The sequence below is a fragment of the Tachypleus tridentatus genome, chromosome 8 (genome assembly GCF_004210375.1).
Source record: "Tachypleus tridentatus isolate NWPU-2018 chromosome 8, ASM421037v1, whole genome shotgun sequence".
Taxonomy (NCBI): domain Eukaryota; kingdom Metazoa; phylum Arthropoda; class Merostomata; order Xiphosura; family Limulidae; genus Tachypleus; species Tachypleus tridentatus.
Window position 1 is genome coordinate 48,485,898 of NC_134832.1, and position 27,897 is coordinate 48,513,794.

The following is a 27,897-nucleotide window of genomic DNA, read 5'->3' on the forward strand; positions in this document are numbered from 1 at the left end:
CCCGAGGTGTTCGAAAATTAAAGCAATTCCCTCTAACTCCGCTCTCGGTGTGGATAAATATGGAGCGTAAGTAATAATAAGATATTTGATTATTGTTAAGCACAAAGCTACACAATGGGATATGTATGTTATGCCCACTCGTATGGGTTATAATCAGTGATTTATTAATGAATGCACAAAACTGTTCAAACCCAAGGTTTTTCTCTCGTTTATTTCAAAATAAATGGGCCCGGCATGGCCAGGTAGATAAAGCACTCGACTCGTAATCTGAGAGTCGCGGGTTCGAATTCTTGTCACACCAAATATGTTCGCCCTTTCAGCGGTGGGAGCGTTATAATGTTAAGGTCAATCCTACTATTCACTGGAAAAAGAGTAGCCCAAGAGCTGGCGGTGGGTGGCCTTGCTTCTAGTTTTACACTGCAAAATTAGGGACGGCTAGCGCAGATAGCCTTCGTGTAACTTTGCGCAAAATTCAAAATAAACAAACAAAATAAATGAAGGTGTTGTAGCTGCTCTAGTTTTGGGTAACTCATGACTACAATAAAACATTTTAAAAGAAATTAATAGTAAGGTTATAAAATTATCAACAATACGTTGATTTTGTTTATTCATTTCATGCGTGTCCTTTCCAGTTGGCCTGGCATGGCCTAGCGCGGAAGGCGTGCGACTCGTAATCCGAGGGTCGCGGTTTCGCGCCAAACATGCTCGCCCTCCCAGCCGTGGGGGCGTTATAATGTTACGGTCAATCCCACTATTCGCTGGTAAAAGAGTAGCCCAAGAGCTGGCAGTGGGTGGTGATGACTAGCTGCCTTCCCTCTAGTCTTACACTGCTAAATTAGGGACGGCTAGCACAGATAGCCCGCGAGTAGCTTTGTGCGAAATTCCAAAACAAACAAACCTTTCCAGTTTTATTAATTCTAGTTCGATGAACTACCTCTCCCACACTGTTATTTCCTCAGTTTCATTTATATTTCGTCCTCCCTCGTCAGGTGGCACAGCGGTATGTCTGCGGACCTATAATACTAGAAATCGGTTTTTTTATACTTGTTACCAAATCACAGATAACCCTTTCTACACCTTTGTGTTCAACTTCAAACAATCCATCGCCCAATTATCTATATTTCACACTTTTTTATTGTTGCGCACGTGATATAGTTTTTTTTTTTTGTTCTTTCGTTTTCTAACTCATTGTTCTATTATTATTTATGTCAACATCCTACTCGTGATACAAACGAAAGGCTTAGGTTTGAAATGTCGTTTTACTCATAACTTCGCCATTTTCACGAGCTTAGGAGTTCTTGTGCACTTTTTCAAAATGTGTAAAAAAAAAAGTAATTTGCTTATAAATAACTTGTGCAATTTGACCAGCAACGGTTTTGAATAATTTAAATTTGAAATACATGTTTTTCCCCACTAATAATGATCTATACTATATAATATGTAGTGATATATCTAAAAAAAACTTCGCTATTTTATATATATACTCTTAAAAAGTCAGTGGCACGAAGCAACATTACGTTTTGTACGCTCGTGGTGCGAAAATGCAAAATTTTTGAATGATTTCTAACTCTGTGCTTCCTTCTTTCTAGTTTTCAATATCGATACCTACGCCACCTATATTGAATGACAAAAGCAAAAAGTTGAAGTTTGAAAAATATAAACACTGGCAAATGTCAGTCATTTAGGACAAATTTGCACAATGATGCAGATAGTACAATAATATATGTATTTAATAGAATATAACAACAAAGTGGATGATGTAATCAGAAATATATATTAACGATAGAACTGGAAAGTTTTTTGTTGTTGTTGGTTTTTCTGAACGGCACTTTATTCGCATGTGAACCAAAGAACCATGTCAAAAACTTCAATAAACCCCGATTTAAAAAAAAAAATTGTATAAAAATATATTTACTATGAAATATTATATTTAGATGGACGAATACTTTATCTAATTTAAAATACCTTAAAACACTGAAAAATAGATCGTAACCATTTCAATATACTCAAAATATATTTATTTATCTTGTATAAAGATAACTTAAAAATTGATTTTTCAGTATATCAGTGGTAAGTTTACAGACTTACAACGCTAAAATCTAGGGTTTCGTTTCCTGCGGTGGACAAGGAGATAGTCCAGTGTGAAATTTTTTTAAAACAAATAATCAGGTTTAGACATTCATGGTTTAAAGCGAGTTCTCTCAGAATCATCCTGGTTGCACATCTGTATTTATTATAAACTTCCTTGTATTCAACATGGTAACTGAGTGTATTCGGTATTACTGTTCTTGGAATTCTTAAGTATGGTATATAATAACAATTAAAGATTAAACATCTAAATATGATAATGAATATATCACATGCATTCACTTTTGATGGATCACGCGTAACCCAATGGGTAACGTGCTCGGATTTTAAATAAGCAGATCGATAGTCCACACCCTTGCCATAAAAACTCCTTTCGCACTGTTGGGTAGTGGTAGTTGGATTGCGATATAAGAGTAACAACCAAACGTCACTATTCGTTCAGAACAGAGTAGCCCAAGAATCCACAGTTAGTGCTGCTAAATATCTGCCTTCTCTTTAATTTATCAGTTCGAAATTAGATACGGCGCAGTATACACAAATAACCCTTTAATTGCACAAACATTAGAAACAAACACATCAGTCGTCTGAACTGTTTTTCATTTCTTTCATAACTAAAGCTTTGATTTGCTGTCCACTAGAACTTTTTACTCTTCTCTCAATTTAACGAGAAAGCTGGCTGGGCATCCATCGTCTCATGGAGCTAGAACATTCAGCAAAATGTTAGTGAAACATTTAAACTTTCCACAAGCGGAAAAAAGGATGGAGATGACAGCTCTCCTCATGGCATTCAAACGAGGTAACATTCTTCTGAGGGCGCTTGAAGACATTTAATTTTTTTAAATTAATAAATTTTGCTATCCTAAAAACATAACATCTAGTGTTAGCTAAATGATACAGGTCTTGGCCGAAACTAGTCGTAATTAAAAATCTTTATTTGTTTGTTTGCTTGTTAAAAGGCAGTAAAAAGTATATTAAATGTAAAGAAGTTCTTTGAAAACAATGAAAGAACTTCATCAATATTCACATTGAATGAGTTTGCTAGAAAACATAGCATGGTAAGTTGTACTTGAGAAGAGAAAAGAGAGTGTACAGCCAGAAGACCATTGATAATATCAACATAGAAACTCTCTTCTACCTCTTGCAAGACAGCTAGTCTCCACGTGAAGGGTCAACTGTTGGTCTGCCTCTTTGGCTCGTCTCAATTCACCTAATACACTTTTACGTAAAGTCTAAAAATAAACTAAAAATAAGGATAGCACACTGTCTTACAATTTATTGATTGTTCGTAATTAACCACAAAGCTACACAGTGGGCTGTCTGTGCTCTGTCTAAATCCGGTTTTTAGCGTTGTGATCAATAGAAATGAGCTGTCTTACGATCCTAGAAGTTTACTGATGAAAGTTCTCTTTGTTTCTTTGTTTGTTTTCATCACATTTCGCACAAAGCAATTCGAGGGGAATCAGCGCTAGCTGTTCCTAGTTTAGAAGTGATAGACTAAATAAGAGATAACTAGTCAACCACCCACTGACATCTCTTAGAATACTCACACCAATGAAAAGTGGGATTGACTGTGTCCCTACAACTGAAAGAGCTACCATATTTGGGACGGAATTTTATCCCACAAGCCACAGACTGCAGGCTATGTCCTACAGGGAATTGAAAACCCATAATTTAGCATTGTAAGTTCACAAACATAGCGTTAACTCATTTGGAGGACCTAAAGAGGCAAAAATTGAGATAAATAACACTCGAGACTCAGTAGTTTAGTTGGACAAGATATCTGTCTAACAAGACATTCCTTAATTTGATCACAGATGTTTAATCAGTGCTCCATATTTAGAATTAAACAACATTGTTATTATTTTAATAATAACCTCTTACAGAGAAAGTAGCTCAAAAGGAGAGACCTTATGTAACAAATCCGATTTTTCAAAATTACATATGTTTAAGGCAGTTTCTTTGAAAAGGGTAAGAACAAAAAATATTATTTGACGACTATAGTTAAAAACCACTTACATCCAAATTAGTGAATTCAATAAGAAGGTTTTATTTCAAGTATTGGTCGAAATTGTAATAAATGTCGAAACATTTAATTTAATTACTGTTTTACGCTGAAAAAAACTTTATTTCATTTTGTTATAGCCGCTTACAACGCAAATATTTTAGACGTGTTAGCCTCAATGAGCAGAAAGCGCATTGTGAACTTTGCGTTCGAACAACACAAACAAATAGCTTCTTAGGTTGTTTTATTTAAGAGATAGCATACATATTGTTAAATAATTACTACTTCCATTCAAAAATACAATGTTATCATGAAATGAATTAATGGCAAGCTTTACGATGCTACAATACAGACCTCGATTCCTAGTGGCGAATAGAACGTGGAAATATGTTTTTTATGTTTTCTTTGCCAGTTTTATTTATTCTCAACTTTGGGAAGTGCAGGCCAACTTGTTTCAATATTTTTAACTATGTAATTTATTAATAAATGCTGTGAAATGATTTATCAGAAAGTCTGTTTTACCTATAACTATTATTATTATTATTCACCTAAACTTACAAAACAATTTTTTAGGAGTTGCAACTGCAAAATAGCCGTGTGACGTCAGCACCGTATGTGTGCATTTCAGAAAATGGTTGTCGTATGACTCAGAAAAATTTGATTAGTTTTAACGAAAATTGGACTGGATTGTAATAGGATGACTCATCAGTAACAATTATTCTGAAACGTAGGTTAAACTGTTATTTAAATAATTTTGCGAAAATATTACGCTGCTTTAAGTTATGTAGTGGTGATTTTATATTAAAATGTAGAATAATTAAAATTGTGTTATTACTAGTTAATGAAATATTGTTTAGCCTAATGTTGGTATAGTCATTGAATTTGAAATTTGTGTCTCATTTCTCAGATAGCCCGATGTGGCTTTGCTATAGGGAAATACACACTATTTTCTTAAGTTATACATTGACGGTATAGTTATCATCAGTAAAACTCGAATGTTGTAATTAATATTGTTAACGTTTGCATTATATTACGTTTGATGTAATAATTAATATTAAATCTAACGTATTTGTAAGTTACACTAGAAATACCTACAAGTACAATAAAATATTATGATGTGTAGCATTGTAAGCGTACGTACTACTAATAGTGATAAATTGTGTTTGTTTGCAAAGGACGTATGTTGTTCTAATACAAGTTATAGTGTCTTCATTATATTATTTTACTTGTAGGCCTATGTATCTTTCATGTACTGATGGAAAACCAAGTGGCCAGTGAAAAGAAATTCATCCATATAATGGGGTTTTCCCAATGTAAAAATGTTCCCATAAGGGTACATAGAATAGAGAAAGCTTAGTACTTTAAATTACATTTTTAGAAAAAAAATTACAAAAATTTGGTTTATTGAGGAAAGTATTAAATAAAAATGAATTTCTGAGCACAATTTTACGTTGGAGAGAAAATGTCTTTTTGATATTTCGTTATTTTCTGACTTTATCTTTCATGCCATATGTCATTGTATACGACTAAAGTAAATGAAATAAGATATTGAACATGATTTTTATGTTAACCACTGTTAACTTATGAAATTGTATCTTATCTTTGTACTAGTTTAGATATGTAAGTCATTATTGTTTCATAAGTTTTTTGATTGTGAAAACAAATATATCAGGGTTATGTGGATCTGTGAAATTTAAAAGCTTAGAAGTAAACTTCCTGCTGTAGGAAAAAGTAGATACCTCAGTGTGCTTGTTGAAATTGTTCTGGGGAATTTGTGGTTAGAGTTGTCTATGTGAGTTTGGGTTATAGACATTAGAATATTATTGGCAGTATGTGAAACTGATGAAATCATGCTTGGAATGTAATTTTCAGCTTTTGTTCTCTCTCTGTCATAAGAAGATCACTCATCTGTTAAAGTTAGGACTGCAAGAATGACATTTAGTCTGAAGAAAGAGGTGTAATTATAATTTACTGAAACGTTTCGATAAACACTTTTTATTTCACCATTTCTGAAATGTAAAAATACCAATATTTGTTTCTACAGACCAAAGTAGTTGATGGCTTGACCCTGTAGGAAATGCTCTTGATTTGCATGTTATACAGGGTAAAGAACAATTTTAATAGTAAAGGAATAACTAAAAAGTAAAATCTTAGGAAATGTTTCTTTCAACTAAACGTGTTTGTAGATAGAATTATTACACTTTTGATAATTACCATTATGCCACAGGAAGTCTTTTTACAACTTCTCTTACTGTGGTTTTTCTCTTAACATTGTAGACTAGATGTCAACATTGGTTTTATGCTGTTTTGTTTTACCTTCCTTTCTTTTTATGCATTTTACTACATATACTTTATTTTTACCGGACGTTTGGCACAGATAGCCTAGCTGCTTTGTGCCATAAAACATTAAATCAACAAACCAACCAACTACACTTTTGAAGTTACGCATTTTATAGCAGTTAGCTCAGTGTAATGACTTCTACTGTTATCTGCATTACATGTTAATTCAGCCCTGACCTTCCAAATATCAATCAGCCCATTTCTTACATTTCTATAAAGATGTAACATATGTTGCTCTGGATGGGAATTTTTTCCATTGGTTTACATTCCTATTGAAAATGTAAAGCTACTCCTACTTAAGATATGTCTGATATTTCCAAATCTTAGATTTATGGTTCTTGTTTAACTACCCTTAAAATTCAATATAAAAAAGTACAATGCATCAATCTTATCATTTCATTTGATTTACATACTTCAGTGAGATTATCTGTGGCTTTTATCATTTGTATCTATTAAAACAATTTTTAAATGAGTAAACTCTGTGGGCTTTTATTGTTGAATTATTTTAATAATTGATATACGTTATATCTTGGTGATGTTTTACACTGAAACATCAATGGCAAAGTGTATTAGTTGTTTCTGATATGGTCTTACTTCCACTTACGCAAAGTTATCTTGATTTCATTCGTGCTGACTAAACATTGTGAAAAAGTTTTGATGCTCAGTGCTCCATCACGTATGCCCCACAGATTTCATGTCCACTTTTGAACACGTACGTAATCTAACCACAGTACTACTGGTGGAGAGTGGTTACATTATACACATGTCCACTTTTGAATACGTACGTAATCTAACCACAGTACTACTGGTGGAGAGTGGTTACATTATACACATATCCACTTTTGAACACGTACGTAATCTAATCACAGCACTACTGGTGGAGAGTGGTTACATTATACACATGTCCACTTTTGAACACGTACGTAATCTAACCACAGCACTACTGGTGGAGAGTGGTTACATTATACACATGTCCACTTTTGAACATGTACGTAATCTAATCACAGCACTACTGGTGGAGAGTGGTTACATTATACACATATCCACTTTTGAACATGTACGTAATCTAACCACAGTACTACTGGTGGAGAGTGGTTACATTATACACATGTCCACTTTTGAACACGTACGTAATCTAACCACAGCACTACTGGTGGAGAGTGGTTACATTATACACATGTCCACTTTTGAACACGTACGTAATCTAACCACAGCACTACTGGTGGAGAGTGGTTACATTATACACATGTCCACTTTTGAATACGTATGTAATCTAACCACAGTACTACTGGTGGAGAGTGGTTACATTATACACATATCCACTTTTGAACACGTACGTAATCTAATCACAGTACTACTGGTGGAGAGTGGTTACATTATACACATGTCCACTTTTGAACACGTACGTAATCTAACCACAGCACTACTGGTGGAGAGTGGTTACATTATACACATGTCCATTTTGAACACGCACAATCTAATCACAGTACTACTGGTGGAGAGTGGTTACATTATACACATGTCCACTTTTGAACACGTACGTAATCTAACCACAGCACTACTGGTGGAGAGTGGTTACATTATACACATGTCCACTTTTGAATACGTATGTAATCTAACCACAGTACTACTGGTGGAGAGTGGTTACATTATACACATGTCCACTTTTGAACACGTACGTAATCTAACCACAGTACTACTGGTGGAGAGTGGTTACATTATACACATGTCCACTTTTGAACACGTACGTTTTATGTGTTTGCATTCATTACTTTCATTTTTCTATTGTCACCAAATTATGTAACTTTAGGATGAGTTTGTTATTCTATGTATCAACAGTGGAAGTTCCCGTAGACAACACTTCTGGTATGACTACCCATGTTACTGGTTTGGACTTTATCTGAGGAAGTGCAGATCTCAGTTCATATGGAAGTAGATGTGCACCTTCAGCTGTTACTACAGATTACACCTCTAAGAATGAATTAAGTTTTTGCACATTTTTTTTCTAGCGCATCGTTCTTACAGGGGGAAGAACACTTATTGCCCAAGTAGTGCTGTGACCCATAATTATGCATCAGTTTTATCTTTTAGCACACCAGTTATTTTTAAATGGTCACTTTCCACTTGATTTTACTGTTAGATATCTTTACCAAGGTGGGATTTTATTATTGTGTGAAAGGTGGTAGGACCATTTTAGAAGTTAACACTTTCGTACACTGAAAATGTACTTCTGATAGGTACTTCGTCTCGCACATTTTCCACCCACCACTGTTGTTCGTTTCAAATCCGACCAATTCTCAAAAGTAAGGACTGAAGAGGAGAATTAGAGGGAGGTAGCTTCATCAATATAGGTGGTGAAATACTGTTGGTGGGGGGTGGCATGAAACTTGTAGGATGTGTAGACTGGTGCACTAAGTGCTAACATTTTTAGCAGTGCTAGGATTCAGAAAAAAACATTGAAATAAGTTTGTGTGAGTGGAGGTAATTAGCTACTGGAAATTCATTTTTAGTGTTAATGTTTGCTACTTATAATTATTTCATAAACATACTATGAATAACTTAATATTATTTTAACGTTTATAGCAATTTTAATTTTCTTACAGTGTACGTTATTAGCTGTTTAAGTTATGTCAACAGAATAGAAGAGTTACCTACTTCTTGGGAACAAGTTATTTCTTGAAATCACTCATGGAATATGACAGAAAAGAAGGTATGTGTTTTTTTTTAAATGCTAACCATAACTTGCATATTGTAGGAAGTTAATCAAATACTGACGTTAATGTACAAGTTACATTCAACTCTTAATAATTCATTAAAATACATCAAGTTTTCTGGAGATTATATTAAAATGACTTGTGTTATTGAAAAGCTGGATGTAATAATTAGTTTTGAGGTTAATTAATCAAGTATATTTTTGTAATATTTCAACAAGATATTTCATTCTATATTAATTTCAATATTTGTTGAGAAATGGAAAGATTATGCAAGACATTAAAAGTTATGAAATTTCAGTTTTCTCACTTGGACAGGGGCTACAAGTAATGTAAAGTTAATGAAGCTGGTAAAATTATAAATTTATAGCCTTATTTTAAAAAATGCCAAATTCAGATAAATATGCTGAAATGGACAAAGTTTTCACTACATTTGTCTCTTGTGCACATTATGTCTGTGAACATACGACTCAAATTTCTGCTTAAAAGTATATGGAAGTAATATAGAAGTTTTTATTACCATTGTCCATAATTCTTCAGATGCTTATTGAGAGAATTGTTGATGCTAACGATTTATCTTGAATGGCAACTGTGCAGATAGTTCTTGGTAACATCTTGATTGAACCAAAAATAACCACTTATTGAAAGATGAAAAACTGAACTGTTTCTCTAGGATTTGATTACTAAATTGTGTTACATCAGTCATAAAAAGCAAAATTATTCATATATATTGTTTGATACAGAAAAAAACGTATGTTCAAGAAGTCTTGATAGAAATTAATAAAAATACTATAACCCAAGTACTTTAGAATGGTGGACCTTTTCTAAGTCAAACCACCATTACACCACTATACCCAGTTTATCCTTGAAGAAAGAGATTGGGTTATAATGTTTTTATTCATTTCTGTTTAGTTTTCTTGCTTGTTACAAATCATGAATGATCATTAGTGTCCAACATGTTTATCAGTTAAAAATCAGATAGGCAGATATTGAGACTGTTTACTATACTTGTGGCAATACGTCACTATTCCTATCTTTGGAGACTGTTTACTATACTTGTGGCAGTATGTCACTTTATTCCTATCTTTGGAGACTGTTTACTATACTTGTGGCAGTACGTCACTTTATTCCTATCTTTGGAGACTGTTTACTATACTTGTGGCAGTATGTCACTTTATTCCTATCTTTGGAGACTGTTTACTATACTTGTGGCAGTATGTCACTTTATTCCTATCTTTGGAGACTGTTTACTATACTTGTGGCAGTATGTCATTTTATTCCTATCTTTGGAGACTGTTTACTATACTTGTGGCAGTATGTCACTTTATTCCTATCTTTGGAGACTGTTTACTATACTTGTGGCAGTATGTCACTTTATTCCTGTCTTTAGAGACTGTTTACTATACTTGTGGCAGTACGTCACTTTATTCCTATCTTTGGAGACTGTTTACTATACTTGTGGCAGTATTTTACTATTCCTATCTTTGGAGACTGTTTACTACACTTGTGGCAGTACGTCACTTTATTCCTATCTTTGGAGACTGTTTACTATACTTGTGGCGGTACGTGACTATTCCTATCTTTGGAGACTGTTTACTATACTTGTGGCGGTACGTGACTATTCCTATCTTTGGAGACTGTTTACTACACTTGTGGCAGTACGTCACTTTATTCCTATCTTTGGAGACTGTTTACTATACTTGTGGCAGTATGTCACTTTATTCCTGTCTTTAGAGACTGTTTACTATACTTGTGGCAGTACGTCACTTTATTCCTATCTTTGGAGACTGTTTACTATACTTGTGGCAGTATTTTACTATTCCTATCTTTGGAGACTGTTTACTACACTTGTGGCAGTACGTCACTTTATTCCTATCTTTGGAGACTGTTTACTATACTTGTGGCGGTACGTGACTATTCCTATCTTTGGAGACTGTTTACTACACTTGTGGCAGTACGTCACTTTATTCCTATCTTTGGAGACTGTTTACTATACTTGTGGCGGTACGTGACTATTCCTATCTTTGGAGACTGTTTACTATACTTGTATGCAATGCGTGACTATTCCTATCTTTGGAGACTGTTTACTATACTTGTGGCGCATGCGACTATTCCTATCTTTGGAGACTGTTTACTATACTTGTGGCAGTACGTGACTATTCCTATCTTTGGAGACTGTTTACTATACTTGTGGCAGTACGTGACTATTCCTATCTTTGGAGACTGTTTACTATACTTGTGGCAGTACGTGACTATTCCTATCTTTGGAGACTGTTTACTATACTTGTGGCAGTACGTGACTATTCCTATCTTTGAAGACTGTTAACTATACTTGTGGCAGTACGTCACTTTATTCCTTTCTTTGGAGACTGTTTACTATACTTGTGGCAGTACGTGACTATTCCTATCTTTGGAGATTGTTTACTATACTTGTTGCAGTACGTCACTTTATTCCTATCTTTGGAGACTGTTTACTATACTTGTGGCAGTATGTCACTTTATTCCTGTCTTTGGAGACTGTTTACTATACTTGTGGCAGTACGTCACTTTATTCCTATCTTTGAAAAATATCAACAGCTGTTTATGATTTTTATATATTCTATTAACACTGACTTTATGAACTTATTTTATTTCTTTACAGTTATAGGGTATTTAGAGGGAGTTCCGGTTAAAATTGCAGAAAAGTTCCGACCACCGAGAAAAGTGACTCTGCCTTTAAGTTTTCATCCCTCTTTCTCATTAAGTACTCTTCAAGATGATGTATGTATCACATTAGTAAAGCATGTTAAAGGTTGAGGTTTGATACATCTGACCATTGAATTATTATATCAGTACTGATATAATTTTTTTTGTTAATAGAACCTTACAATAAATTATTTTTATCAGTATTTCAAATGTAGTAAAAGTATAATAGTCACTGATACAAAATAGTGCACAGATATAGTTATTAAAGTTACTGATTAAATCATCAAAATCTTTGATAAGAAACATTAAAAGATGGAGAAATATAATTCTTTTATCATTAAAACTTGTTATTTAGAGACAAAGAAGTAAGTTTCAAAACTTTTAAGGTTTCTGAACAGTGTGCTCTATGTTTAAATATAATTTGTGTTATAGGATGCTTGTTTTAGTTTAGACATTTCTCTTGTTGTACCACGGGCAGTTTTGCTTCATAGTAACAAGTTTGACTTGGCACATGTACGTTTTTTTGTTTCTAAAATGGTTTAATCAGTATGATAACTGATTTCGGCTAAAGATTTGTGAATTTTACAGAGGATTTATTACTGAATTTATTAATCAGTACATTTGGTACTGTCAGTCAGTTTAATTTTGTAAATATTGTGTTTGTGTCTCAATGAAGTAGTAAGTGTATGTGAAAATTAGTAAGGAAATAACTGATTAACATTATTTAAAAAACTAGACTTCTCATTCTCTTAATGTTTAGTAAGTATATGAAATTTGTAGAACTTGCAGCTTAACAAATAGTTTTGTTGTTATTAAGTTGACTGGACATTGCATTTTTTTTACTTGCAGTTTAACAAATAAAATAGTTTTGTTGTTATTAAGTTGACTGGACATTGCATTCTTTTTACTTGCAGTTTAACAAATAAAATAGTTTTGTTGTTATTAAGTTGACTGGACATTGCATTCTTTTTACTTGCAGTTTAACAAATAAAATAGTTTTGTTGTTTTTAAGTTGACTGGACATTGCATTTTTTTTTTACTTAATGAAGTAATCCAAAATAGTCTGTTGAACAGTTATTTTGCTAGTTTTTCATATTATAGTTTAAACTGTTTCCTATGAAAAACTAATAGTTCCGCTTCAAATGTTTTATTTTCAAGTCAAAGAATAATACAGAACTCTGCATTCAATATTTTTTTAGTAAGAACTTTACTGAATTTCAATACAATGTGTTTTTATTCTTTTGGTTGAAATAATAAGAGCTTCGTTAATCCAGGATCTGATGTATTTTAAATTGTTCGTTTTGTTTTCAGTATGATTTTAATCTTGAACAACAAGTCATTGAGTATGCAGCAAAATACAAGCTAGAGAAGGATGTTGCTGAAAAAGTGAAGACTCAGAAGATTGCCTCTGAGATTGAACAATTCACAAAAAACATTGCAGTGGCTCAGAGTGAAACTGACCAAATAGACCAAGAGAATGGATGTGAACATCCAGAAAAGTCTGACCCCTCTCAAATCAGATATTCAGTCAATGCTTGTAGCTCTCCTAATAAAACTTTTTATCAGAGTAGATATGTGAACTCTACTGAAGACAGTGTTTCGCAGCAAAGTCCAATCAGTAACCTGCTTGAACCTGCACCAATACTACAACCTCAAAGGCTTTTGCCTCCAGAAGCATTAGAAAATAAACCCACAGAGAGCATTAATAACCAGTCAAAGAGACTTAACCTAGCAGATTTTGAAAGTGATGACTTCAGTCCTTTTGACTACATGGAACTGAAGAGCATTAATGAACTAGAAGAATTAAACACAGTATTTCAAGGTATGGCTGGAGGGGGAGCTGATCCGGTAACTTCAACATCTCCTCTCTATAGTTCACGTTCTAGTGCTCATCACGTTATTAATGGTGGTTCTGTGAGCTATGAGCATCAGTTTGGATCAAACTCCTGTGGGTCTGTAACTGGCAGCTCACTCTACCAGGCTTTAACCACTACTACTACTAGGATGGATTCAAATTCTGGTAGTATTTCATCCATGCCAGTGAATAGGGAAGTGTCCATTCCATTTTATAGTAGTACCAGTGTTCCAGTGAATTCATATCCACTCATAAAGACTCCAGGTTCACAAGAGGGCTCTTACAGTGGTGTCAGATTTTCTCCAAATTCTCAGGTTATTAGATCTGAAAGTACATGTTCTCAAGGTTCTTACCTCCCAAGAGTTATGTATAACCATACTGGGAGATCAGTCTCGGTTTCTGAAGGGTCTAACACATTCTTTAAACACTCAGTGGAGCCCAGTACTTGTTTTCAACCAAGTTCATCATTAAGTGAGACTTTAAGACTTAAAAGTTCCAAAAGTGCTTCTGATTTGAGAACACTGTCTGATATTCTTGAATATGAAAACGTGAACGAGATATCTATACGGTCTGTGACACCACCACCACGACCTCGAACCGTTAGCGCTGCTGGTGCTCAAGTGAGTAGTATCCTCTTATTAAAACACATGTGCTGTATGTATGAACAAAATAATGTACATACAAAGGTAGATTACCATGTCGGCACCAATTATTAATGATCTGTGATATATCAAATATAAAGGTACTCATTTCTCATACAAACATTATGGGAATTAAAACTTTAATTAATATAAAGTGTAGAACAATGTTTCGACCTTTTAGGTCATCTTTAGGTTAACAAAGAGAGTTTGAAACTGACCATGGCATATGTCTTAGGGACGAGTGGGAGATTGTATGGGTTGTTGCAGTTATGTGTTATTTTTTTATATTGGTTCAGTTTTGGTTTGAGTTGTTGTATAAGTAGGGCTTCTTTACAGTTATTTATATTTGTTTCCCTACTTAGTATCTCAGTGTTTTATTTGGTTATGTAGTGTTTGTTAGATTTGTAGTGTTCCAAAATGTGTGAAGGTGTTTTTTTGTGTTCTTTGAATCTGGTTTCTATTTTTCTGCTTCTTTCTCCAATATAGAAGTTGTAGCAGTTGTTGTATTATATAAATAATTCTACTTACAGTACTCCAGATAAGAAGTGTATTGGCATAATTCTCAACCACAAATCATTCATTTATGACCTTAAAAAAAAAATTGAGAAGCTGTTTTAGTGCCATGAAAAATACGAATATGGCTTTCACCGTGTCAAAGGCAGTACATTAATTAATGGGTACATTTTTATAGTTCAGCACAAGATCCGTGTAGTTCACACAGTAGATCTGCAGAAATCATGTTTATAACCAACAGAAAATTCTGTTGGTGCACTAGATAGTGCATGGCCAGGTGGGTTAAGGCATTCGACTCGTAATCTGAGGGTTGCAGGTTTGAGTGCCCGTCACACCAAACATGTTTGTCCTTTCAGCCATAGGAACATTATAATGTGATGGTCAATCCCACTGGTAAAAGGGTAGTCCAAAAGTTGGCAGTGGGTGGTGATGACTAGCTGCCTTCTCTCTAGTCTTAAACTGCTAAATTAGGGACGGCTAGTGCAGATAGTCCTCGTGTAACTTTGCACGAAATTCCAAAACAAGCAAACAGTAGATAGTAACCCAGTTTTCTGAATAAAAATCAAAATAGTTGTAATGTCAGTACATGTGTTTATTGTGACTTCACCTGGTGATTTTATTTGCTAAATTGGTCCTGTGTCAAATTTAACCTTTTAAAATAGCAAATAGTTCATAACTAATTGAATTACTTTATCACAAAATGTTACTTCCAAACTTTGTTTAAAACATTCCAGTTAATCCTGTTGACATAATTTTGGGAGTGATTACTCCTAATAGAAAACAGTTATCTGTAAAACTTTCTGCAGTACTAGTTTGTTGCCAGTTTTAGACTTAGTTTTGTGGTTCAGAGTAATAGTTGTAGCTTGTTAACACTATTTAAAATATTTTAAATACATTTCTAAATAAGAATATTTGAAGATAAACTTTTGAGTATTCTTATCTGTATGTCTGTTCTATCTGAATGCCATGTGACTACAGTATTTCTTATGCATATACAAAGTTTATCAAGTCTGTTAGATTGATGAATTTATTATTAAAAATATAAAATGACTTAAAGAAAATCACAACCCTCACTTATCAAGAGTATTAAAATGTATGAGTTTATTTTGGAATAATAAGAAATGTGATTCTCTTTTTTTCAGATAAATTGTTGGACAACTTGGGCATGTTATGGTAAAAGGAAAATCGTGAATAATGTAGTTTGTAATAAATGAATAAGTTATAAGGATTATTTATTTCACTCTATTTTAGAATAGTTTATTAACAGTTTGTACCAGTTTATTACTTATATGATACATTGAATGACAAAAATAATTTACTGCTATTTGCTGAATACTTTACCAATTGTTCATACTAAACAAATAGAATAGCATAGTAACTCTGTATATTAAACAATAGAATAGTCTACTAATTCTATATGTTGAACAACTAGATTATAATTCATTATACTGAACAGTTAATAGTTTATTAATAAGTGTTTCAGTATACACTATATACTGAAACACGTGTTACCAAGATTTATTTTGCACACAACTACATGTGATAATTTTGTGTGTGTGTCTGTATAAATTAACTTTTATACTGGTTTTATAATCATTACAAAATTGTTCTCTGTAGTTTCCAAGATTCCCACGTAACAAGTACTTTATGTAAAGATGGGTAGTTATATGAGACATAGAAAAAACATATATCTTAAACTGTGGATTTTTTCTTAGATGCAAAATAAATTTACAATAGCTTGCATTTATTTGTTAAACTACAGAAAGTATTTCTGAAACAGGTTTTTTTTGTCATTTTCATACACTGCATATTCACATTTTGATTGGTTTAAATATAACTCTCTTGTTTTTATACATTGAGGTTAACAGGTGTATTGTGTGTTTGAAATATTTCTTTAAAATATACTGTATTTGTTTTAGTGAACATTTATTGTTGAAGATATTTTTGCTGTTACTGTCCAAAGCTGTTGAACTCCCTTGCTAGAGTAGTTGTACATATATGTTTGGCTTTGACTTAATCAAATCTAATATTCAAACTTAATTTGTTAAATCTGTATCGCCCCCCAGTGGCTCAGAGGTATGTCTGCGGACTTACAACACTAAAAACCGGGTTTCGATACCCATGGTGGGCAGAGCACAGATAGCCCATTGTGTAGCTTGGTGCTTCATTCAAAACAACAAAACAACAACATTAAATCTGTATCAGTCTCATAAATACACACATAATTGTGAGTGTAATAATATCACACCTTTACAGATATGTAGCTTTGAATTGTAATTAACAGTGCTTTTGTATACTGCTATAAAGTATTTATGTTTATTTAACTTCTTTGAATTAAATACAATTACAGTAATTAAAGATACATAAAAAGGCATTGGAAACATTTTGTCTCTTTAAAAAAAATAATGATCCTATTATTTGATTTTAAGGATTATTTTCCCTTCAGTGTGTCAGTGGTAAGTCCTAAGACTTATAACACTAAAAACTGGATTTCAGTACCCATGGTGGGCTCAGCACAGACAGTCAATTGTGTAGATTTGATTATTTATTCAAGGTGTAGGCTTTCAAGAAAGTGCTCTGCAGAATATTAGTTTAAGATATGGATGAAAATGGTCTGGAGTCGACATTTAAAATATGACATGTTTGAACTCATTTTCTCGTAGGTGCAGTGGAATAAAAACCTCCCTGTTAACAGTAACTCTGAGACTGAAATCACCACCAAGAATCTCTGTGGATTGACCACCAGTAATAGTAAAGCAAGTGCCTTTCCTGAAAATGTTCAATTACCAAATCCATATGGAGAGCTGAGGACTGAAGAAAAGTACCTTGTGGACACTATTTGCGACATGGGTTTCCCACAAGATATGGTTTCACGAGCAGTCAAACACTTGGGCAACAATGATAAAAAGGTTGTAATTGTTTTAGTTATTTATAAATTGTATTATAAAGAAAAAAATGTGTATTTTTAAATAAATTTAGAACATTCTAATTTGGTCAGTATCACATTGATGTTTAATACACTTGTTCACTATAAAATTTATTTTTATTTTTCTACTTAACCACTAGGGAAACAGTAAATTCTCTGAATAGTTTGTTTTTATTTATGAAAAATGTGTAAATTTAAATTATGTTAACTTGTTATTGGTTAGTCCAGACTGTGTTTAAAAAATTTTAATTTTCTATTGAAATTTAACAAACATATTGACTTAGAATTTCTAACGAGTCTGTAAACAAATCATATTTTCTTAATATCTTTAGAAGGTTTGCAGTAATTTTTGGTGAATAACAATTAAAATGAAGAATATTTACTTTGAGATTACATGTTTTGAGATCAGTTGAGAAAATAATTAAAAATAAATATTTTCTCAAGACATTTATCTTCATTCATGTCAAACTGAATCGTAGTCAATATAGATGTGGGAGTCATCTATTAGATAATCTCTTTATTAGGTTTCAGAGTTTGTGCAGGTTGAAATTTCATTTACAATATCACTGTCTCAAGTTATATGATTACATTTCTAGGGTTTATAAACATGTGAAAACTCAGAAGTATTTAAAATCATTTTTTTCAAACAAGGTTTTCATCTTTGTAAGATATTTTCCTTCCACTGCAGGATGTAGCCCCCCCTGTCAGGTCATTATGGTTAATAACATGGATTTTGCCAACCACTGATGCCTTGGCAAGGTATATTGTTGGTGAGCATGTTCAGTGATAGGATTCAAACTCACAGGCCTTGAGCCTAATCATAACTACCAGGCCTTGAAAACTATAAGTTCTAGTAAATATAGGTAGTTGATTAACAACCACACATTCGTGAGAGGAAAGGTTTTTTTTTTGTTAGTGTACAGTAACTAAACACTTTTCTATTTACATTGCATACAGTACTTATAACCATTCTTTATCAGACAGTCCAGAAATTGCCATTAAATGTTTGAAATTCAATATTTTTACGTCGTTAAAGCTCTGTTCCGACATTTCCATGTAGAAAATGTTTCATCTTTAGGGAAAATCAGTGTTATGCAAAATAATAGTTTTGATCTCTAAACTGTTATCAGAATTCTGTTGAAATTGGTGACTTTAACCATAGCTATTGATAATGTGAAACTGGAACTTTTATTAACAAAGTATTGTGACTATTTATTATTTGCTAACAATCACATCTGAAAAATAACAATATGTGCTGCTATACAAGATGGAAGTAATTAAAGTCAACCAGGATGAAATAACAGGTGATACTGTAGGGGAACATTTTATTTTAAAGCAATTTTTATCTTCAGAAGAAGACAGTAACAAAATAATTTTTAAATTATTGCAAGAGTCTGAAATAAGTAATGAATACTTTCTAAGTAATCTCCTGTATGGAACAACCTCAAATTTTACTTTAAAGTATAACTTGTGTCACTTTTGTTATTAACAGTGTTCCATGTCATTTTTCTTTGTTTTGGGTTGACCACAAGTTCTTCTGAAAACTACTTTCTTGTCTAACACTGTTATTGAGTGGCTACTAACGTCTGTATTTGTACCTTACATTTGAACGTGGTATCGTTCAAGTAGCAGGCTTACGTCTTCCACTATTACCAACTGATTAATGTGTGAGCAGCTTCTAGTTTGGATGTGCTATGCTTGTCAGATTGCTGCAAGACGGTGCATGCAGCTTTGTGCGTTCACTGCTGGACACAGAATGAATCCAAATAATAATGGTTGTTTAATACATTATTATTTAAATGTATGAGACCTTTTATGTTTCTAAATCTTATACATCACTACAGTCTAAAACTGCTGCCTTCGTAGTGACTGCCTTTCGTCGGTGTCGTTCGGGAAAAAGTTAGAAAAGAAATACTACAAAACGGACGGCAAAGTGAAAAGTAGAGAAACCGAGGTAAAGATGAGTACACAAAACTATACAACAGTCACTTTCTGTGTACCTACTGAATCAATGTTACAAGCTAATTAGAAATATGTGTACCTACTGAATCAATGTTACAAGCTAATTAGAAATATGTGTACCTACTGAATCAATGTTACAAGCTAATTAGAAATATGTGTACCTACTGAATCAATGTTACAAGCTAATTAGAAATATGTGTACCTACTGAATCAATGTTGCAAGCTAATTAGAAATATGTGTACCTACTGAATCAATGTTGCAAGCTAATTAGAAATATGTGTACCTACTGAATCAATGTTACAAGCTAATTAGAAATATGTGTACCTACTGAATCAATGTTACAAGCTAATTAGAAATATGTGTACCTACTGAATCAATGTTACAAGCTAATTAGAAATATGTGTACCTACTGAATCAATGTTACAAGCTAATTAGAAATATGTGTACCTACTGAATCAATGTTACAAGCTAATTAGAAATATGTGTACCTACTGAATCAATGTTACAAGCTAATTAGAAATATGTGTACCTACTGAATCAATGTTACAAGCTAATTAGAAATATGTGTACCTACTGAATCAATGTTACAAGCTAATTAGAAATATGTGTACCTACTGAATCAATGTTACAAGCTAATTAGAAATATGTGTACCTACTGAATCAATGTTACAAGCTAATTAGAAATATGTGTACCTACTGAATCAATGTTACAAGCTAATTAGAAATATGTGTACCTACTGAATCAATGTTACAAGCTAATTAGAAATATGTGTACCTACTGAATCAATGTTACAAGCTAATTAGAAATATGTGTACCTACTGAATCAATGTTACAAGCTAATTAGAAATATGTGTACCTACTGAATCAATGTTACAAGCTAATTAGAAATATGTGTACCTACTGAATCAATGTTACAAGCTAATTAGAAATATGTGTACCTACTGAATCAATGTTACAAGCTAATTAGAAATATGTGTACCTACTGAATCAATGTTACAAGCTAATTAGAAATATGTGTACCTACTGAATCAATGTTACAAGCTAATTAGAAATATGTGTACCTACTGAATCAATGTTACAAGCTAATTAGAAATATGTGTACCTACTGAATCAATGTTACAAGCTAATTAGAAATATGTGTACCTACTGAATCAATGTTACAAGCTAATTAGAAATATGTGTACCTACTGAATCAATGTTACAAGCTAATTAGAAATATGTGTACCTACTGAATCAATGTTGCAAGCTAATTAGAAATATGTGTACCTACTGAATCAATGTTACAAGCTAATTAGAAATATGTGTACCTACTGAATCAATGTTACAAGCTAATTAGAAATATGTGTACCTACTGAATCAATGTTACAAGCTAATTAGAAATATGTGTACCTACTGAATCAATGTTACAAGCTAATTAGAAATATGTGTACCTACTGAATCAATGTTACAAGCTAATTAGAAATATGTGTACCTACTGAATCAATGTTACAAGCTAATTAGAAATATGTGTACCTACTGAATCAATGTTACAAGCTAATTAGAAATATGTGTACCTACTGAATCAATGTTACAAGCTAATTAGAAATATGTGTACCTACTGAATCAATGTTACAAGCTAATTAGAAATATGTGTACCTACTGAATCAATGTTACAAGCTAATTAGAAATATGTGTACCTACTGAATCAATGTTACAAGCTAATTAGAATTAGCCATTGTAATATTATTCAGTTTAAATATTTTTATTCAAACCTGAACTCAAGCAACTGAAAATAATTTAACATTTAGTTTTTAGGTAAAAGTTGTTTTTTTTTAAATATCACTACTTAGGAATTTTTATACAGTTTTGTGTATTCATCCACATCTGTTTACTTTTTTGGGATTGCTGTCTTTGTCTTTTTTATTTACTTGTTGTAGTATCTACTACTCAGTTCATTTGTTTTATGCTAGAAGACAATGTTTCTTTCCTATTTTGTGGATTGAATTCACTTTGATAGCTGTGGGACTGGATGATGGAGTTGTTATATGAATATATGTTGTTACACTTTCATTTCACACCTGTTACACCTGAAAAAGAAATGTCCACCTTTTGAAAACAGTTATAGGGTTTTTATTTGTTTCTGTTGTTGCACCTGTTAGCTAACACTGAACAAAAGAAAAGAAGAAATAGTATAGATATACTTGTTAATATTTTGTTTTGCATTATTTGGTTCGTATTACGTGTTGAACTGAAATTATTTAATAACACACCAACTAAAAAAATTAAAACATGATGTTTTAATTTCTAAAAGAAATCTTCGTTGTTTCTTTTGTAAGTAATAATACCTCTTCTAGGTCAGTGCTAGTATTTAGCATTTGTGTTTTGTCATTTGTTGATTTGTTTTTATTAATTAGTAAAAACATACATCATGTGAAAGGGAGTATTGGCCCACATGCCTGTTTATTAAACGTGAACACAATCTAGTGACACGTTTATAAAAGCTCCCGTGTTCCACATCTTGTTCAATTGTTCCGATATTTCATGATCTTTGTAACTGATGAAATTATCTTTGATACGTGTTCAATTAGAGTGGCTTCTCTTAATTTTTTTCTTTTTTAATTGCATTTATGTTCCTTAACTACTCTCATAATTGCCTGCTGTTTTCCAATATACATATCACAATTTTTACATTTTATTTATTAAATTTAACAATAATGTTTTCTAAGGGATCCATCTTACCTTTTAAAGGTACCAACATCTGGTTGAGAGTCAAACATGAGTGAAAAGAAACTCTAATATTAAGCTATAACTAAACTTCTCTGAAGTATTTTACTTTCTCCTTGGATGTAAAATGACCAAATTTTTTTTTAAGTTGCTTTTGGTTTGAATATTTTTAAGTAAAAAAATGTACATTTTTGAAAAGCTCAAGTCAGACCTTAACAAATCCCAGCTTGACAGGGAAACTAGTGTTATCTCCCATTTTATTTGTGCTAAATAGAATTCAAATCTAGGACAATTCTAGACTCTTTGAAATTCAAAACTTTTTATGAATTTGAGTCCAAAGTCAAACTTTGTTTCTTGGATTGTAATTGTGAATTCAGAACTTATATTTTTTCAGAAATATTGTGGTTGCACAACACGTTACTAATTTTTTGCCATTTTATTTGTTTTTGGTGGTGTTTTTTTCTACTCTAACTTCAGGCAATCAGTATGTATGTTTACATTCAAGTGGGACCAAAGACAGTTAAGTTGGTAATATTGAGCGGTTGTTGAAATCATGTAATTGCATTATGTATCACAAATTTTGTTTCTTAATAGCATGTGTTATTTCTTAATTGTTTATGTTGTAAAAGTACACAAAATTACCGTTATTCCCTTCAAACTGTGATTTTGTGACCTGGATAAAGAAATTTAGAAATTAAACTATTTTTTATGTAAAACGGACAAATTTGTACATTTTTATTTACATAAGGTCTGAATAAAACAACATATGAATCAAGATTTACATGTATTTATACTAAAGTTCAACAAAAATGTTCAGAAGTGAGTAGTTTTTCGAGATTTGTGACTGTAATGTCAATCACTTTCATGTATCAGCCCCCAAATATAGTCTACCATCATGTTTTCATCACAAAAGCAAAGTTTGAAGAGAAAAGTAGGTCTTTTCCATTTACTTTAGGCATAAACATTTGGGAAATAACACTTTCTGTCCAGGAACAAGAAGTAGTAAACATTGTGTTACATGTGTTATTACACACTCATAGCTGCAAAAGTGGATAAATATAGCCACAATTTCCTGGTACAAAGAGTAGAAGTTAGCCACACCGAAAGGTCTTTGCTTATCGTTGTGCTTATTGCAGTGATAAGTAGGTTAGACCTATTCTGTAACAACCTGTTGGCCTATCAATATCACAGTATTTATTTTTATTTTACTTTCATTCATTGAAAAGATCCACCTATGTTATAGTTATTTAGTCCACTGTTTTAATAATTGAAGTTTAATATATGTTATATAATAAAGTTAATTATAAATCCTCTTTGTTGTTGTAAAACTGTATGTCTCATGCAATAACCGCACAACTGCCTCAAAATATATTCCATAATGTTTTCTGTACCAAACCTGGCTCTTACATTTTTGGGCTGGTATTTTTATCTGAAAGTATTTATAAAAGCCTAGCTTGAGGACAACCATTTTGCTCTTATATATCGTTTATACAACTTTGGTCCTTAACTTTTTGTATAGGATAATTACAACTATTGTTTGCTTTGTAACATAAATTAGTGACAACTGTTGTTGTGATTGTAGATGCTACATTCTGTTTTCATTTTTGGGCTGATGTGTTTTTAATAATTTTGTCTCAATATTTATGCTGCAATTAATTGTAATATCTATTATCCAGTACTTATATATTTAATTAATAAATGTGAAGAAAATATGACTGGAAGTGTTGACTAATAATTCCATTGGTCAAGAAAATAGCCATCCCAGGTTTTTAACAATGTTTGAATAAAATGTAAGTAGGTTTATTTTACTATTTGGGAGTTTTGGCAATGCTGATTAACTCTGATCTCATTGTTGGATAAAATAATTAATACCAACCAATAAACAAATTTGTGAAAATACACCTACTCTAAGTTTTTTTATTATGACACTGAAAAAATATAAATTTCACAGTCAAGTTCAGACAATATAAATATTTTATATATTTATCGGTCAAGGCCCAGCATGGCAAGATGATTAGGGCACTTGACTCGTAATCTGAGGGTTGAGGGTTCCAATCCTTGCCTTGCAACACTGAACATGCTCGCCCTTTTAGCTATGGGGGCATTATAATGTTACAGTGAATCCCACTGTTTGTTAATAAAAGAGTAACCCAAGAGTCGGCAGTGGATGGTGGTGACTCGTGCCTTACTCTATTAAATTAGGGATGACCAACACAGATATTCCTCATGTAGCTTTGTGCAAAATTAAACAAAAAACAATTTATCAATAATTTGAATACTTTTGTTTACTTAGTACTAAAAGGTACAGTTTTTTCCAGGTTGTAGACCACTTGTGTCAAGTTCAAGCTCTAGTTGAGAAAGGATATGATGGAACAGAAGCTGAGACAGCTCTTCATCTTCATGATTACAGAGTAGAAGAGGTAGACATTCTTATTTACATCTTTATTACAGAAGTGTATGTCAAACTACTTGAAACAGCATAGTTAACGTGTTTAAAATATCTCGTTAGTCCCCTGCTGGTACATCTGTAAGTCTACAGATTTACAACGCTAAAATCATGAGTTTGATACCCCCTTGGTGAAGTCGGCAGATAGCCCCATGTGGCTTTGCTATGTGAAAACACATACAGAAACAAGAACATCCCACTCTGGTACAGTTGTGAATCTATGGGTTTACAATGCTAAAATTAGGGGTTCATCAGCAGATAGCCCCATGTGGATTTGCTATATGAAAAAACACACACACAAACAAGAACATCCCCTGCTGGTACAGCTGTAAATCTACAGATTTGCAATGCTAAAATCGGGGGATTCGATTCTCTTCAGTGGACTCGGCCAATAGCCCAATGTGGCTTTGCTATAACAAAGTACACACACACATCTCTTTGTGTCGAAACTGCATAAAATCAACCAACTTCCTTAGTGAGCCTCTTGTTTATATCAGTTTTTGCATTACCTCTTTGGAATATCTGATCATGTATTTAGATGTAACCTGTGATTGTTACATTTTTACTGACATGTGCATAATTATCAAGATGTCTTTTCCATTTCTGATTACAGGTAGGTATTAAACTTGTATTTCATACTTGTTTTCTGTTTCATCTAGTTAATTTTACCTATATTTACTAAAGGACTTATTTTATATCCTTGGATATCTGTACATGATCCTGAAATGTTCTCTGTCGATTGCATAGTTTTATTTTCTACATCTCATATACTTAATCACCCAGCTCAACTTCGTATCTTGTCTGTTAATTTACTTAACTCGTCTAATGAGATATTTAATTATTTTATTAAATTGGTGAGAGTGTTATAGATTATCTTGTCTATTTCAGGCTGTGAAGTACTTGGATTTGATGAATCAATTCAGTGTCTTGGGATTTGAGAAAGATGCTATCAAGAAGGCGTTAATAAGACAGAAAAATGATAGAGATAAAGCTTTAGACGCATTGCTTCTCCAGTAGTTCCAAACCGATTAACTGCTGTTTGTTTTTATTCAGCATAAACCTGTAAACAAAGTGTGTATCCATTCCAGAAAAACAATGTTTCAATAAACACCATTGAACGAAACATCGCTGCTTTGAAAAAAGTACCTTTATACGAGCAGAATTATACTGGTGAAACTATATGTTTAGCAGTGTTTATACTGTATCACATACATGTATGTGAAGGAAGAATTATGTGAATAGCATATCATGGTAACTGATCTGTGCTGACCTGGAGTGGTACCACGATTAATTGTATAGATAAATATAATTATTGAAAATTATGTAACTGAATATCTCTCCATGTGTGTCTGAGTTGCTAAAGCTTTTATGAAGCTAAAGAAAATGTATTTCTGTCAGTCAGTCAGTTGATTAATTTTTTTTTTATTATTATTATTTCAGTGAAGGAAACCACTGCAGTAGTAGTAAAAAGTTTAGGTTATTTAAACCAGCAAGTGATGTTTATTTACATAGTAAGTGTTTGCTATATTAATTTCTTTACACTGTGCAGTAACAATCAGTAATTTATAAAGAAAAAGATTGCAATGTTCACGACTATAATAGTTTGTTTCTATTTACCTGGTAAGTATTATATGGATTTTAATTTTCAGGTAATTCTAATTACTTAGGGGATCATCTTAAAACTCTGAAAATATTACCTGTTTGTTTCTAGTATTTTTGTTTATCATAATTTTAAAACAAGCTCTTTGAATAATTCACCTACTTCAATAAATAACATATTTACTACTATAAATCACTTTAGTCTTCAAATAACACAGTAATGAAAAATCTTCTACAGGGTGAATATGAATATAAAAATGTTCGTTTCTTGTTTGATTAAAAGTTCCTACCAACCCAGATAACATTTTGTTTATTTTTACTTCAGAAGTCTGTCACATTGAACCACTGATTTAAACTTTTTGAGTTCACTTCTGTAGTTATGGTATATTTTTATTGAGTGCTGTTTGTTTTCTGTGTCAGTCATAACAGTGTATTTATAATTAAATTCAAAGTGTTCTGTCTTGTTTCCTTTGAAGAGATGCATCTGCTACTATAGACACAAAACTTTCCCCCTGAATGAATCTTTAACCCTCTAACTAGGGACTTGAAGACGAGGGACCAAAAGTCAAAATCAGAGTTTTTCAAGTCATTAAAATATGTGCAAAAAATTTGAATTTTTTTTACACGAATTTCGCATTGTTGGGGTTAACGAAAATAAAATGGTGGATGTTTAACTTTGTCCTGAGAAGTTATTATTTACGAAAAAACGTTTGTATGGGCAAGAAAAATTATTTAACAAAAAATCGTGTCAGAATACTTTACCACTCTAAAAGAGATAACAAAATAGTGATCACGGTGACTTCTGTGATAACAAGGGTATTCTCGGGTGGAAACAATTTCATGCATTGTAGAACATTGAAAGAACAATAACAGCAAGTGTGCCCTCTCTCGTCCTGTACTGCGGATGATCACGTCTTCTACTTACATTCTACAACTGATAATTTTGATTGTGGATAACAGCCTAACAACAGGTGGATCATGAAATCCTCTACTGCACTTTTTAAGTTTTACAGTTCCCTTTTACAAGTTTCTGTTGCTACAGAGCAAAATAGGTTAGTGATACTGCATCCAGTGATTTCATGAGCAGTTTTCTGTGAAATTATTTTCATCTGGAAAAATATCTTTTTTTTCTCTCTCTCTTTCTCTCTATCCTAATTGAATATTTCCTATTCTGAATTAAAACCATGTGAAATTTCTTTTCTTCGAGGTCAGATAGGATTTAACATACCTAGAATTCTTCTATTCTGTATGTCGTAAGTAATTGGTTATATCTTTATGATAGTGTAATGTTTTTCTGCAAACATCATGAAATTCAAAATGTTTTCTTTTACAAAATTATTTTACCATCTTTATGAAGAGAAGAATACATTTTTAGTTAAATGTTTGGGAAATTATCATTAGTTTTATGTCCTTATCCAAAGTTT

General features: G+C 32.5%; 1 protein-coding gene across 1 annotated transcript; it reads left to right on the plus strand.

Moving 5' to 3' along the window:
* The first annotated feature begins 4,677 nt into the window (after window positions 1-4,677).
* On the plus strand, window positions 4,678-27,147 carry LOC143222351 (ubiquitin-associated protein 1). Its single transcript, XM_076448781.1, has 7 exons — window positions 4,678-4,817; window positions 9,034-9,140; window positions 11,783-11,901; window positions 13,138-14,301; window positions 17,499-17,744; window positions 24,747-24,848; window positions 25,763-27,147. Exons 2-7 carry the CDS (start codon window positions 9,119-9,121, stop codon window positions 25,889-25,891), a joined length of 1,782 nt encoding a protein of 593 aa, XP_076304896.1. The 5' UTR covers window positions 4,678-4,817; window positions 9,034-9,118; the 3' UTR covers window positions 25,892-27,147.
* Window positions 27,148-27,897: the final 750 nt, after the last annotated feature.

Excerpts from the sequence above, each read along its gene's own strand:
- LOC143222351 (XM_076448781.1), top strand. The coding sequence starts at position 9,119 with ATGGAATATGACAGAAAAGAAG. Across the intron at positions 9,141-11,782 it reads GGAATATGACAGAAAAGAAG|TTATAGGGTATTTAGAGGGA; the intron begins GTATGTGTTTTT and ends ATTTCTTTACAG. Across the intron at positions 24,849-25,762 it reads ATGATTACAGAGTAGAAGAG|GCTGTGAAGTACTTGGATTT; the intron begins GTAGACATTCTT and ends TGTCTATTTCAG.